The sequence below is a fragment of the Nuphar pumila genome, chromosome 2, assembly GCF_984573655.1.
Source record: "Nuphar pumila chromosome 2, dmNupPumi1.hap1.1, whole genome shotgun sequence".
Lineage (NCBI taxonomy): Eukaryota > Viridiplantae > Streptophyta > Magnoliopsida > Nymphaeales > Nymphaeaceae > Nuphar > Nuphar pumila.
In genome coordinates this window covers 123009235-123022163 of record NC_143250.1, presented here as the reverse complement: position 1 = coordinate 123022163, position 12929 = coordinate 123009235, and the positions used below count along the sequence as shown (strand labels likewise).

General features: G+C 41.1%; 1 protein-coding gene across 1 annotated transcript in view; it reads left to right on the top strand.

Moving 5' to 3' along the window:
- Positions 1-10610, top strand: part of LOC149846980 (uncharacterized) — a 40219-nt gene extending 29609 nt beyond the window's left edge. Inside the window, exons 2-6 of the mRNA XM_089992980.1 lie at positions 9112-9229; positions 9322-9668; positions 9764-9895; positions 9981-10079; positions 10190-10610. Of these exons, the coding sequence (XP_089849106.1) occupies positions 9112-9229; positions 9322-9668; positions 9764-9895; positions 9981-10079; positions 10190-10610 (1117 nt within the window). The remainder of the gene's footprint in view (positions 1-9111; positions 9230-9321; positions 9669-9763; positions 9896-9980; positions 10080-10189) is intronic.
- The last annotated feature ends 2319 nt before the right edge of the window (positions 10611-12929 follow it).

Here is a 12929-nt window from a genome sequence, read left to right as displayed (position 1 = left end):
CGACTTACTAGGTCAGAGGTTCAAAATGAAAGATCTTGGAGTTCTATGTTATTTCCTTGGTGTAGAAGTTGATAACCAGGCTCATGGCTTGACACTCACTCAGCACAAGTACACGGTCGATGTTCTCAGCAAGGCAAGCATGAAAGACTACAAACCTCTAGGAACTCTGAGTGTGCTTCATAAAAAACTTAGCGCTCGTAATGGAGATCTGTGTGATGACCCTACCAGGTATCGAAGCATAATAGGAATGTTATAATACCTCACATTCACTAGACCTGATATTGTATATTCAGTCAATCAAGTGTCTCAATTTATGTATGCGCCATATACTGTACATATGGAAGCGGTCATGTAAAACCCACGTTAAAAAAAAAAAAATCGGACCCGGGATGGGTCTGGTCCGGACCCGACCCGGGTCCGTCATCATTAGGGTTTCATAACCCGACACAGGAGGCCTTTCTCCTGTGCGCCGCACCCCACCGCGCCTTCGACCCGATAAGGGAAACCCATCGGGGTTTCCCCATTTGTCGCCCCTCCCCGAGCTCTTTAAGAGCGTTGCGGGAGGGGAGGATCGATGCCCCGCCCCCCTTCTCGTTCCCTACAGGCGATAGCCTCGCCGGCAACCCCGACCGACGCCTCCTCCCCCTCGCGCCCTCTTCCCTCGTCTGCCTGCCGACGCCTCCTCCTGCTGGTCCGATCGCTGCCGACGCTGCGACCACCGCGGGCGACCTCGAAGGTATGCCTTTTCACCGCCCTCTCCTCCTCCCTCTTCTCCTCCTCACCCCCCCCTCTGTCACCTCGCCGGGAGGCCGACAGGTGGCGCACGACCCCCCTGCCGCGTCCTCCCGCCTCTCCTGTGTTCTTCGGAGGCTCGACAGGTGGCCTACGAGGCCCCTGTCGTCCCCTCTTCCCTCTGGGGGTGCACCGGAGTGCCGGCAGGGGACCAATGGCCCCTGCGACACCTCCTCACCCTTGTGGGTGATAGGGAAACCGACGGGAGGTCGGTTGCCCCCTGTCACCCCCGTCCCGAGCTCTCTCTCTGGCAGGGGTTAGCCCCCCTGCCGCCTCTCAATCTCCGATAGGCAGGGGCAATGCCTTTGCCGTTTCCTATTTCCCCGACAGGCAGGGGCTCGCCCCTGCTGCCCCTAGGGTTTTGGCACGCAGGGGTAATGCCCTTGCCGCCTTCCCATCCCGGCTGGCAGGGGCGATGCCCCTGTCGCCCTTTGTTTTGCTGGGCTGGCAGGGGCTCGCCCCCTGCCGCCTCTTGGCTTCTGGGAGGGTAGGGGATATCCCCCTGCTGCCCCTTGATTCTCGGCACGCAGGGGGCTTGTCACCCCCTGCGGCTCCGTGGATTTGTCAGGCAGGGGTCGAGGCCCCTGCCATTTGTTGGTTCTTCAGGCAGGGGCCGAGGCCCTTGCCGTCCCTTGTTTCGTCAGGCAGGGGCTGGGGCCCCTGCCATTCCCTATTTTTGTCAGGCAGGGGCCAAGGCCCCTGCCATTCATTTTTGTGCCAGGCAGGGGCCGAGGCCCCTGCCATTCATTTTTGTGCCAGGCAGGGGCCGAGGCCCCTGCCATTCCCTGTTCTTCAGGCAAGGGGGGCGAGGCCCCTGCCGTTCTCTGTTCTGCGAGGTAGGGGCTGATACCCCTGCCCTTTATTATTCTGTCTGGCAGGGGCCGAGACCCCTGCCATTCTGAGCTGGCACGCAGGGACCAGTGTCCCTGCCACTTATTACCTTCGTGAGGCAGGGTGTCGGCTGTTTTGTCAGGTAGGGGTCGAGGCCCCTGCCATGCGTGACCTTGTTTGGTAGGGGCAGAGGCCCCTGCCATTCGCTATTTTTGGCAGGCAGGGGCCGAAGCCTCTGCTATTTTATTGTTCTGTCGGAAGGAGCCGAGGGCCCCTGCCGCCTTGCTGTTTTCGGCAGTGGCTCGTCCCTGTCGCCTAAACCTACCCATGTCCTCGTCGCACCATTAATTAGATTAGCATAATTAAATGTTTCACACTCTTGCAGATTTACGCAACGGGTCCCGTTCGCGCTCCGCGGCCTGACCCTCGTATCATCTACACTCGTAGACGCACACAGCTGCACGACATCCCGAGGTAGGGTAAAGTCGCACAAGGGGCAATAGATCTAATTAAGTTGAAATAATTAAGATGTCCATGCTAGTTGTACTTAGATTTATATTGCTTTTGCGTGGCGTATTATTCTTGTCTGCATGTTTATGAGTCGAGGTACGATTTTACTCTTCGAGTATTAATTTGCGTATTTGCTTATGTGTTGAGGGTGGTTTCGCACTTTTTGAAATATATATGCCCTTGTTTGCTTGTATACATTTCTGCCTGCATATTTCCTTTGAGTGAGGTACGACTTCGTGTCTCATGTATTACTTATGACAGTGTTTGCCTGTCTAAGTGGTCAAGGTATGGTTGGGCACCTCGTGTGTTACTTATGTGTTTTTCGCTTGATGTGCGGCATCGCAAGTCGAGAATTGCTTGTCGTCATGTTATAACCTGCATATGCTCACATTTATGGTAAATATGTACTTACATAAATGTAGTCTTGTGCCTAACCTGATTTCAGTTGTTTTCAAAACACTAGAAGTTGCGCTTGTGCGCTATAGTTCTTTAAAAGAGAGTTTCCTCCTGTGAACCCAGTGCTCTTCAAATGGCACAACTTTTGCAAAGTTAAGTTTTAATCCTCGCAGGATTTCGAAGTTACATTTGAGTCCTCCCAATTCCGCACACTTGGGAGAAATATTTTATAACCCCGATTCGAGTTGCGACCCAATTCGAATAACCCCCGATCAGGGGCATGAGCATATGAATGAGTGGGGTTCTGTTGAAGGACCCATTCTTTATTTATCAATCTAGTGTCACATGTCGATACTAAGATAAATTTTGGATGCAAGATTGATAGTGTTGTGCCTTGTGTGAATGACTTAATGTGGCATTATGACTTTTAAGGATGAATCGTGCCAAATGAGCACTCCTATATTCTTTGGATTGCTATGAAGTTGTGTGTTGGGTATTCCTTTTAAGAAGCCCACAGACCTCCCTTGTTCAGTATAGCGTACTTTTAGACATGCACAACATGTTAAGTACTTTGTTGATCGGACGAGAGATTCGAGACGACCTTGCATCATGAAATATGCAAAATATTGTTGAAGTGAATTAAAGTCTTATCGTGCCAAACTATGTTGTATTGATTCTTTTGCAGATAATATCTGTTGGGGTTTCTTTTGTGGAACCATTTCCCTTTCATCGTAGTTGTACTTTTGACAAGTACGATCGTACTTTTTGACAAGTACATCTTCTTACGTTGCGATGATTGGATGAGTAGGTTGTGGCAACCTCGATGAGTGCAAATAACAAAATGTTGTGACCACCTAAATAAGTGATGTTTTCGCCTTCACCGGCAAGATACTCGAGTTGGTCGAAAGACTAGAGTATGTAGAATGGGTCTTCAGTTAACTACCCTTGATGTACTCATTCGAACCGCTGACTTCTGTCAGGAGAGAGGACATGAAGGTACAAAACTTCGATGGACAGGCCATTAATGGCAGTTACGAGCAAAAGACTCGGCTTCCCCAATCATCAGAGTTAGGGGAAAGGGACTACCATAATTATTCTAGGTGGTAGCTCTCCATGTTTGGGATGCATCCATTGTTTATGCTGCTTTGGGGATTTCTCTCTTGGTCACCGACCATCCCCTTAGGTGCGGACTCAGTCAGCTATCCGGGTTATAATAAAATACATAGCATAATAAACCCCCGGATCAGTCTAGGCTGTTTCTAGATTCGTGCCTTGTGCGTACCCACTTGGCCAGTTAATATCGAAACATAATCTAAATCCGATCACACAATTTGTTGAGTTATGCGCGTATGAAAGTTATGGAATTGTGTGTGTGGTTGATGAATCATTGTACTTTGCTAGTTAAATTTCTTATGCAGTTCTTTGCTTGTAGTAGTTAGCCTACTTGTGCCAGTAAAATGCTTGTAATAATTTTAGCATTGTGCTCATGATAGTTTGCTCTATGACTCTGCTGAAAGCAAATTGCTATTTAATTGTCTGTCTACTTGACATATTAAATTATTCTGCTCAATTATGTTCTATATTGTACTGTCTGTGCACCTACCAGTTTTTAGTGAAACTGACCCATTTTATGGGCAGGTTTTGGATAGGTAACACAGTCTGTGATGGCATGATGGCGTGATGAGATCAAGCTAGAGCTCTTTCCCTGACGTTTCGCTCCTGAGTACATGTTGGTAAATTTAGTATAAAGTGTATTTCAAATTTCTTTTTTTATAAAACCTTGAGTTACTAAAACTGTTTTAGTAAACTTCTTCTTGGTTTCAACAAACAAATTCTAAATCATTGAAATTGCATTTTAAAACCCTTTGATTTCAATAGTTGTGCGGAATTCGGTAAAGGAAAGTTTACGCTGTAATGCGCTCAAGGTCCATCGACTTGTTTTAAAAATATCATTTTTCGCTTAAGTACTATTTAGACTCTGATAATTGTATGGTTTCAAAGCTTCCTAAACTATTCTAAAAGTTACAAGTCCTGGATTTTTGGGGCGTTACAGGTCAAGAGGATCCTTAGATATCTGAAAGGGATTGTTGGGGATGGATTGATATATTTACCACAATCATATGGCAAAGATGAACACGAACTTACTGTATATTGTGATGCAGACTGGGCAGGAGATCCTGACGAACGAAGATCTACATCAGGATATTGTGCCTTCATTGGAAGAAATTTAGTCTCTTGGAGCAGTAGAAAACAAAAGGCTATTGCTAGATCAAGTACTGAGGCTGAGTATAGATCCATGGCTGCTGCTACTGCCGAAGTCACATGGATCAGACATCTATTAACTGAAGTAGGAGAAAAGATCTCCCACACTACCTTGCTATGTGACAACCAAAGTGCTATCAACATGACATTCAATCCAGTACATCACAGTCGTGCCAAGCACATTGAGATCGACCAACACTTTGTGAGACAGAAGGTTGAAGAAAAAGAGATTGAGCCTGAGTTTGTCAGTACTGAAAGACAGGTTGCAGACATATTTACCAAAGGGTTAACAAAGGATCGTTTTTGGATGCTTAAAAGCAAGTTGTTCATGGTCCAAAACCATAATCAACTTGAGGGGGGTGAAAAAGGTGCAAAGGATCTGACCCGACCCGATCCATGTAAAGATTATGCACAAGAGGACCCGAGCCATGTACCGAGCCATGTAACCCTTTTTATTAATCGGGTCTTGTTACACCAGACCCAGATCCATACCTCTGTAATGTAAATATAAATGAATAGTTTTAGGTCACGATTTCATGATTGAAATCGTGACAGCCGCAGTTATCTTTCTCCTATCTTTTTTTTCTCTCAACGCAGGTTCAAGAGAAGATTTTAACAATATATAGTCTGAAGCAGGCATCTCGATCTTGGTTTGACAGTTTCTCTCTTGAAGTAGAAAAATATGGTTTTAGTCAGTCTCTTCTTGACCATTCCCTTTTCATATTCAAATTCAAAGATATAGTTACCCTGTTATTGATATATGTTGATGACATTATCATTACATGTAACTCTAATGAAATATTGAACAGGTCAAAGAACTTTTGAACCATAGATTTAAGATGAAAGATCTTGGTAAACCACGATACTTTCTTGGAGTAGAAGTTGACAGGACTCTTGAAGGCATGACACTTACTCAACATAAGTATAATGTTGATGTTCTTAACAAGGCAGGTATGACAGATTGCAAGCTTTAAGCACACCTAGTGTACTTCATCAGAAACTCAGTTCCCAAGATGGAGATTTGTATAAGGACCCTACAGGATATCACAGGGTAGTAGGAATGCTTCAGTATCTTACCTTCACTCGACCTAACATTGTCTATTCGGTCAATCAGGTATCTCAGTTCTATGCACGAACCACATATTGGACATATGAAAGCTGTTAAACACATTCTTCAATATTTGAAGGGAACTATTGGCGATGGTCTTCTGTACAGAAAGAGTATGCATGGCCATCACATGCATGAACTTCTTACTTACACAGATGCAGATTGGGCATGAGATCCTGATAAGCGTAGACCAGTCTCGGGATACTGTGTTTTCATTGGCCTAAATCTTGTCTCCTGGAGCAGTAGGAAACAAAAGGCCATCTCCAGGTCAAGCAAAGAAGCTAGATATAGATCAATGGCAGCTGCTACAACCGAAGTGACATAGATCATACACCTGTTGGCAGAAGTAGGAGAATCGATTTCTAAAAGCATTCTCTTGTGTGACAATCAAAGTGCTATCAACATGTCATTAAATCCTATCTACCACAGTCGTGCCAATCATATTGAAATTGATCAACATTTTGTAAGATAGAAGGTCGAAGAGAAGGAAATTGAACCAGAATACATTCGGACTGCTGATCAAGTTGCTGACTTGTTTACAAAAGGACTTATCAAGGACAGATTTTGGATGTTAAAAGGCAAGTTGTTCATGGTTTAAAACCATGTACAACTTGAGGGAGGGTAAAAAGATGTCACGACTGGGCCTGGATCTCAGGATCCAGACCCAATCTGTTTTAGTTTTATTTAAACTCTAATTAAACTGTACATGTATATATCTAATGAAGAAAACCACAAACCCTAATTTGGGTTTTCTGCAGCCACCGACATCTCTCTCCCTCTCTACTTCCCTTCCTCTTGTGATTGAAGGTGGGATACCATTTTTTAACACAATGCACATGTCAATTTGAAAAGGTCCATTCACGAAAAACATCCAATAGACAGGTGGGTGTCTTATAAAGGATTCACTCCTGAGTACAAAATATTTTTCCACAATATACTAAAAGCTTGAGAACCAACCACATACTGTGAAGTTGCAATGGATGGAAAATGGGTGAACGCTATGCAAGAAGAAATGAAAGTGATGCACATTAACAGAACTTTGGAGATTGTAAAGAGGCTAGCAATAAGAATCTAGTGGGATGAAAATGAGTTTACAAGATTAAAAATAAATCTAATGAAGGCATTGAAAGATGTAGGGCACACTTATTGGCTGGCGGGTTTAATCAATAACATGGGCTGGATTGTGAAGAAATTTTTAGTACAATGATCACAATTATGACAGTTCGAGTAATTTTATCCTTCAGATTGACACACTGATGGATTGTTGTACATCAACTGGATGTAAGCATGCATTCTTACATAGAAAGTTAAAATAAGTGTATATGGAACAACCTGTTGGGTTTCATTAAGCCGATCTAACAAATATGTGTGCTTAATAAATAGAAGCAGAGACAGTGTGGTCATTATAATCTTATATATTGATGATCATTTCAACATCCTTAATAAATGAAATGAAGACGTATTTAGGCAAAAGATTTCACAGGAAAGACTTGGAAGAACTGCAATACTTCCCTTGGTATTGCAATTGATGGAAGAGAAAAATAAAAATGAAATTATCGCAACATAAATATGATGTGGACTTGTTGCGGAAATTTAGTATGGTCAATTGCAAACCTGTCGAAACTCCCTGGGTGATAAACAAAGGTCACCAAGGATGAAGGAAACTTATTTAAATTAGCTGGAGAGAAACAGAAGCATTGTTGGAGCACTTTCATGTCTTACCATAACTTGGCCAAACATCTCATATGCTGTGAATCATATTTGTCTATTCATGCATTCAACCACAACTGCTCACATGGCCACATAAAAAAGAATAATGTGATATGCAAAAGAAACATTTCATGCACATTATATGTTATAAAAAGTATCATAGTAAGCATATCATGTGATCCACTATTTGATACTTAGACACTGATTGAGCAGGAAATCCAAACATTATATATTCAGATGGTGGTAAATTTTTTTTTGGATCTGCAGATTTAACTTTCATATGAAAGAGAAATCTCAGAGAAAATGGGAACCCATGAAAGAAGCAAGTTTTGTGTGTCTAATATTAAGGGCATTTTTGAAAATTTATGACTTGTAGAAACTAGAATTTCTATAATTTTTTTAGAAATTGATGGAACTCTCCATTCAGCACTTCTCCATGACACACAGACGTGTCTTGCCTGCAGTATCCAAACACACCCTTAGAGAATCAATTGTCCAAGTAGGTTGAGAGGTTTATGTACTATCTTCCAGCATGGTACATAAACACCTCATAGATAATTTAATTTGCGTTTATCTATCAATCATATCAAGTTGATTGACAGAGGTAATTTTGTTCTTTCAAAATAGTTGAGAATTGGTGGCACATTGGTCATGCACATTTGATATATAATTGGTGCAAAATGGAGAGGGGCTCGATGCAAATGTATCCATGGTGATGGACATCTATGTTGACATTATTGCTCTTGGATAACTATGTGGAGATGAATGTCAGTTCTTCAGTTTTAGCTATTGACCATCTTCAAACGGCAATTTTATGTGTGCACACTAAAGAACCTGAAAATTTCAAGAATCAATGGGGAAATTAGTTATTATGTGGTTCTCAAAACAAATTAAAGGATATAAAACAATAAACAGGTAAGCCCCAAGGGGTTTGGTGCAGTGGAAGGGGCATTGGCCACTAGACCGGGTGGTCAGGCTTCCATTCCCATAAGTGCCAAACCCCTTGCATTAATGAGGGCAAGGGATAAAGGTCAAGGGTTAAGCCCTTGCTTATCCCTTGCTCAGCCAAAGCTGGGCGACACCCTGGGGGTAAGGGGTGCGCCACGGGTTTATGCCATCAGAAAAGAGACCGTAAGTATGACAGGCTAGGCCGTGTGACTAGGTCTCTGATCCTGAGGGTGGTTTCCCCATCCTTCATGAAAAAAAAACCCCAATAAATATGTAGTATTACTAACCTTTATCCCTGTAAGGAAATATCTTTCTAATTGCTTTTCTTTTATTGGCTACAAGATATATGATTTTCCCCATGAAAGAAAGGTTTCTTTTCTATCTTCTTTCCCTTTGTCCTTCCCCTTTTTTATTGTACAGTTTTGGGCTTATTTTCTGTTTCTGATTAATTCCCTGAAAAACACATTTAAATCGAATAAATGAGCATAACTATCTGCTTCAGATCTGGTTCTTTTAAATTAATTTATCTTCTTGAACTTCTGATTTTGTTGCAGACGCTTATCTAGAAAGGATATCTATGATGTTGTGCAATATGGGTGCCCTAGCTTAGATAGGAAAGTTGTCAACTCAGCAAAACGCCTAAGGGCATTTGTAGCCATTGAGGAAGGAGATGTAGGTACAGAAAGTGGCACCTTTCTGCATGAAATTTATAATGTGATTGCATATGCTTCTCAGAAAGGTGAGTTTTAGCTTTTGACATGTAGGTTTGCAGCATGTGCAATTTAAGGGGTACATGCGAGAGAGCATATGTGAAAGCACGAGAGGATGAAGGTGGACGTACTGTTGATGTCATGCGAATTTTATTGACTTATGGTTTTGATCCTCTTGTTGGATCAGTTGAGAACAAGCCTTGTTTAACAAAAACCACTAAAGAATCGGCTAGGAGGCTGCTGAAAGAAATCGCGGAGTTTGGCACCAAGGAACTTGATCAAGATCTTCTGAAACCGGTTTCTACGTGGCCAGCAAGAAAACCTGAAAGCTCAATCAAGCACCAAACCTCAGCTGCCCGGGTTGATCTGCCAATGAAACAAGGAGATTGGATTTGCCCAAAGTACTTTTTCTTTTCTAAAATTTTCAGTTGTTTACCCAACTTCACATTTATGTAACTCTTGAGCTTTTAGTTCATTGGTTTAATTTTATTTATAGGTGCAACTTTCTTAATTTTGCAAAGAACCTAAAGTGCTTAAGATGTGATGGATTATTCCAAGAGAGGCTCAAGAAAATCAAAGATGACAGTGAGTACATAATGATGAAGAAAGGAGACTGGTTGTGTGACAAGTACAGCCTCTTTTCAACTTCTTGCTTTCAACAGTGTTTCTTACATCTGAAATGTTTGTTTCACAGTGGGTTTGTAATTTCTCAGGTGCAATTTCCTGAATTTTGCTAAGAATGGTAAGTGTTTGCAGTGCGGTGAGAAGCCTCCAAAGAGGGAGCTCAATCCTGGAGAGTGGGAATGTGTATCGTAAGTATACCGACTATTATTGCTTAAATAAGCTCGATTATTTGATCTTGGCAATTGAATTGACCAGCTTGATGTGTTGCTAATGACATGCAATCCTGCATTCTTTACAGGTGCAATTATATCAACTTTAGGAGAAACATGGTGTGCTTGAAATGTGGCTGGAAAAGACCAAAAACTGAATGCTCTTTTGTCAGTTTTGGGCGGTTTCAAAGCGAACAGCCTGATTATCGTCGAGGATCCAGGATGACTTTTGTGAAAAATGAAGGTGAAGCGACTGATAATGAATTTTGGGATACTGGGGAGCATGAAGTTTTCAAGTTTAAGGATTTTCCCATGCGTGGTGGTAAGAGTGTGATGTCAATGGGTTGGAATAGGAGAAATGTGGAGGCTGTAATGGCACAAGATGAAGTTAACCATAGGTCAGAAATCGATGGCTTGATAGGTTGGAGAAATGACAATGGTCGTAGCAATTTGAGTGATGGTGATGATGAAATTGTTGGCTGGTTCAGTGGAAAAAGGGCGTCTGGGTAGTATGATCTGCTATCACAGCATAGACATGGAATATGTATTAGCATGGAGCATGAAGGGAAATCTCAAAGTCTTCATGCATTAAAATCTCCAGAAACTCCTGCAGATTTGCAAGTGTTTACAGATCCACAGGCTCTTGAGTCTGGTTCTCAAGTGGGGCGATAGTGTAAAGACTGAGAACAGGAACGTTGATGCTGGCAAGTCCCTACAAAATTCTGGTGAGGTGTTACAGACTTGTAAGAGTTATTTCCATTGATATCACACAGTCACAGCACCTGTGGAGTCTTGAATTCCTAACTATTAACTGTGTAAATGAAGACATTATTAAAGGGCCACACCCAGTGCAGTCCCCGACTTTGGGGTGCTGGAGAGGGATGCACAAGGGTTTGGTCCTAACTTTCTACGTTTTTGCAAGACGAGGCCATCCTTAGGGCTTGAACCAACGTCTCCATGCTGACAGCCTGAGCACCTTACCATTGCACCAAGCAATTGGCCATTTTAATGATGATGTTATCGACAAATTGTAGTTTAAAGCAGAGAAGGATATGGAGTGTCCTTTTCCAGGCCCATGCATCACGAGGTTGCATTTTGACATAATGTGTCCCGGCTTGTGCTTTTCTTGGACAACATGTGCACTCGGTGCAGTTCAAGCCTTATTGATAGCTTTTATGTGGGAGATGTTTTTTCTCGAAATTTGGAACCTTGGTTTGTGATAAAGTGGTTTAGAAATCTTGAAATACATATGTACTCAATTCCGATCTCAGTGATGCAGCAGGAGATATCTGCACATAGTCGCCACCTGATTGCACGCCAGGCATTCAGCTCAGAACATTTAAAGCACCATGTTTCATGTGGTAACAGGAAAAAAAAACCGTGTTAGTGCTCGCTTTATGGATAAAATAAGGACCAAGAACTGTGTTTTAGGAATAGGGAATATGATTTTAACAAATGAAAAATGACTGAAAAAATTGTGTTTCCCAAAACCCCTATAATTTGCCAAAATCTGCCCCATATTTAAAATTGCATACAGCCAACTTCATTAGGACCTTTTTATCATTTGCATGTGTGAAACTCACGAAGTTCGTGTTATATATTGCTTTGTTCATCAGGTATCATAAACTTTTATTTAAGATAATTTTTTTTTGCGGACATCATGAAGTTTACATAATCATATTTGCGAACATCCTGATAAACTCAATATCTGACAAACCTTGAAACTTTACAAATATTTCACTATTTTTGAAGTTTGCACATAAACATGCATATTTCAATTAAGCAACTCAAGGAGATTCACAAATAAGGGGTGACATGCGCAAATTTTTGTCATGCTAATTTTTTTACATTCGCATGCTTGCTGAATCATATATAAAGTCATTTTTTTTCATGTTTTTTTTTCTCGTTTATTTTTAAAAGAACCTAAAACCTTTTTCCTCTAGAACTTTCAACATTTTCTCTTTCTTCTTGCGATGATTTTTGTGTAATAGTGGTGATTCTTACGATTTTTTTTTGCTGCATTTCGACGAAGTTTCGGTATCCTTCCTATCGACTTCTTAGGATTGAAAGGTGGGTTTCATAGCCTCTTGCGTATTTGTGTTGTTTCATTCCAAACATTTTTTTATTTATAGATGTGAGCATTTATTAGCTCCATGCATATTTGTGTTTGGTTGTTGTGAATGTTTTTTTATGTTTTATTTAATATTTGTCATCATATTTATCATTTATAATTTTTTATATGTATATATTTATTTATGTTATAGATGATTTATGTTTGTTTACTTGTCCTTTAGTTAATATAAAATATTTTTATGTTGGTGTAATGAGGCTAGGGTTACTGTGCACAAGCATAGAATAAGGGTTTTCAGAGTGGTTGTTGTAGGTAATTATGTTAATTGAATGTATGAAGTATATATGGATAATGTTTTCTCACATGTTATTTTCATTAGATAAATGATATGTTGTGTGGTTGATCTTTAGTGTATATGGATGTTTTTTAGTTATGTTAGAGTACGTATGCTTTGTAAAATATAAGAATTGTTAAGAGTAGTTTAATGAATTACTTATTTGAATTTATCTAGTATTTTTTAATGAATTGCTCAAATGTCTTATATCTTCTATCTATAAACATAAAGGAAAACATGACATAAAGAGAATCAAAATTCTATCCCTACCCTCAACAAAGAAACCAATTATAGTGCTTGAAGTGTAATCAATGTCCCAAGTCATTTGTGTATATTTGTTCTACTGTATGTATGTATGTATGTATATATATATATGTTTGTTTATATACAATTTCAATTTATGTTGAAAATAGGTTAACGGGGA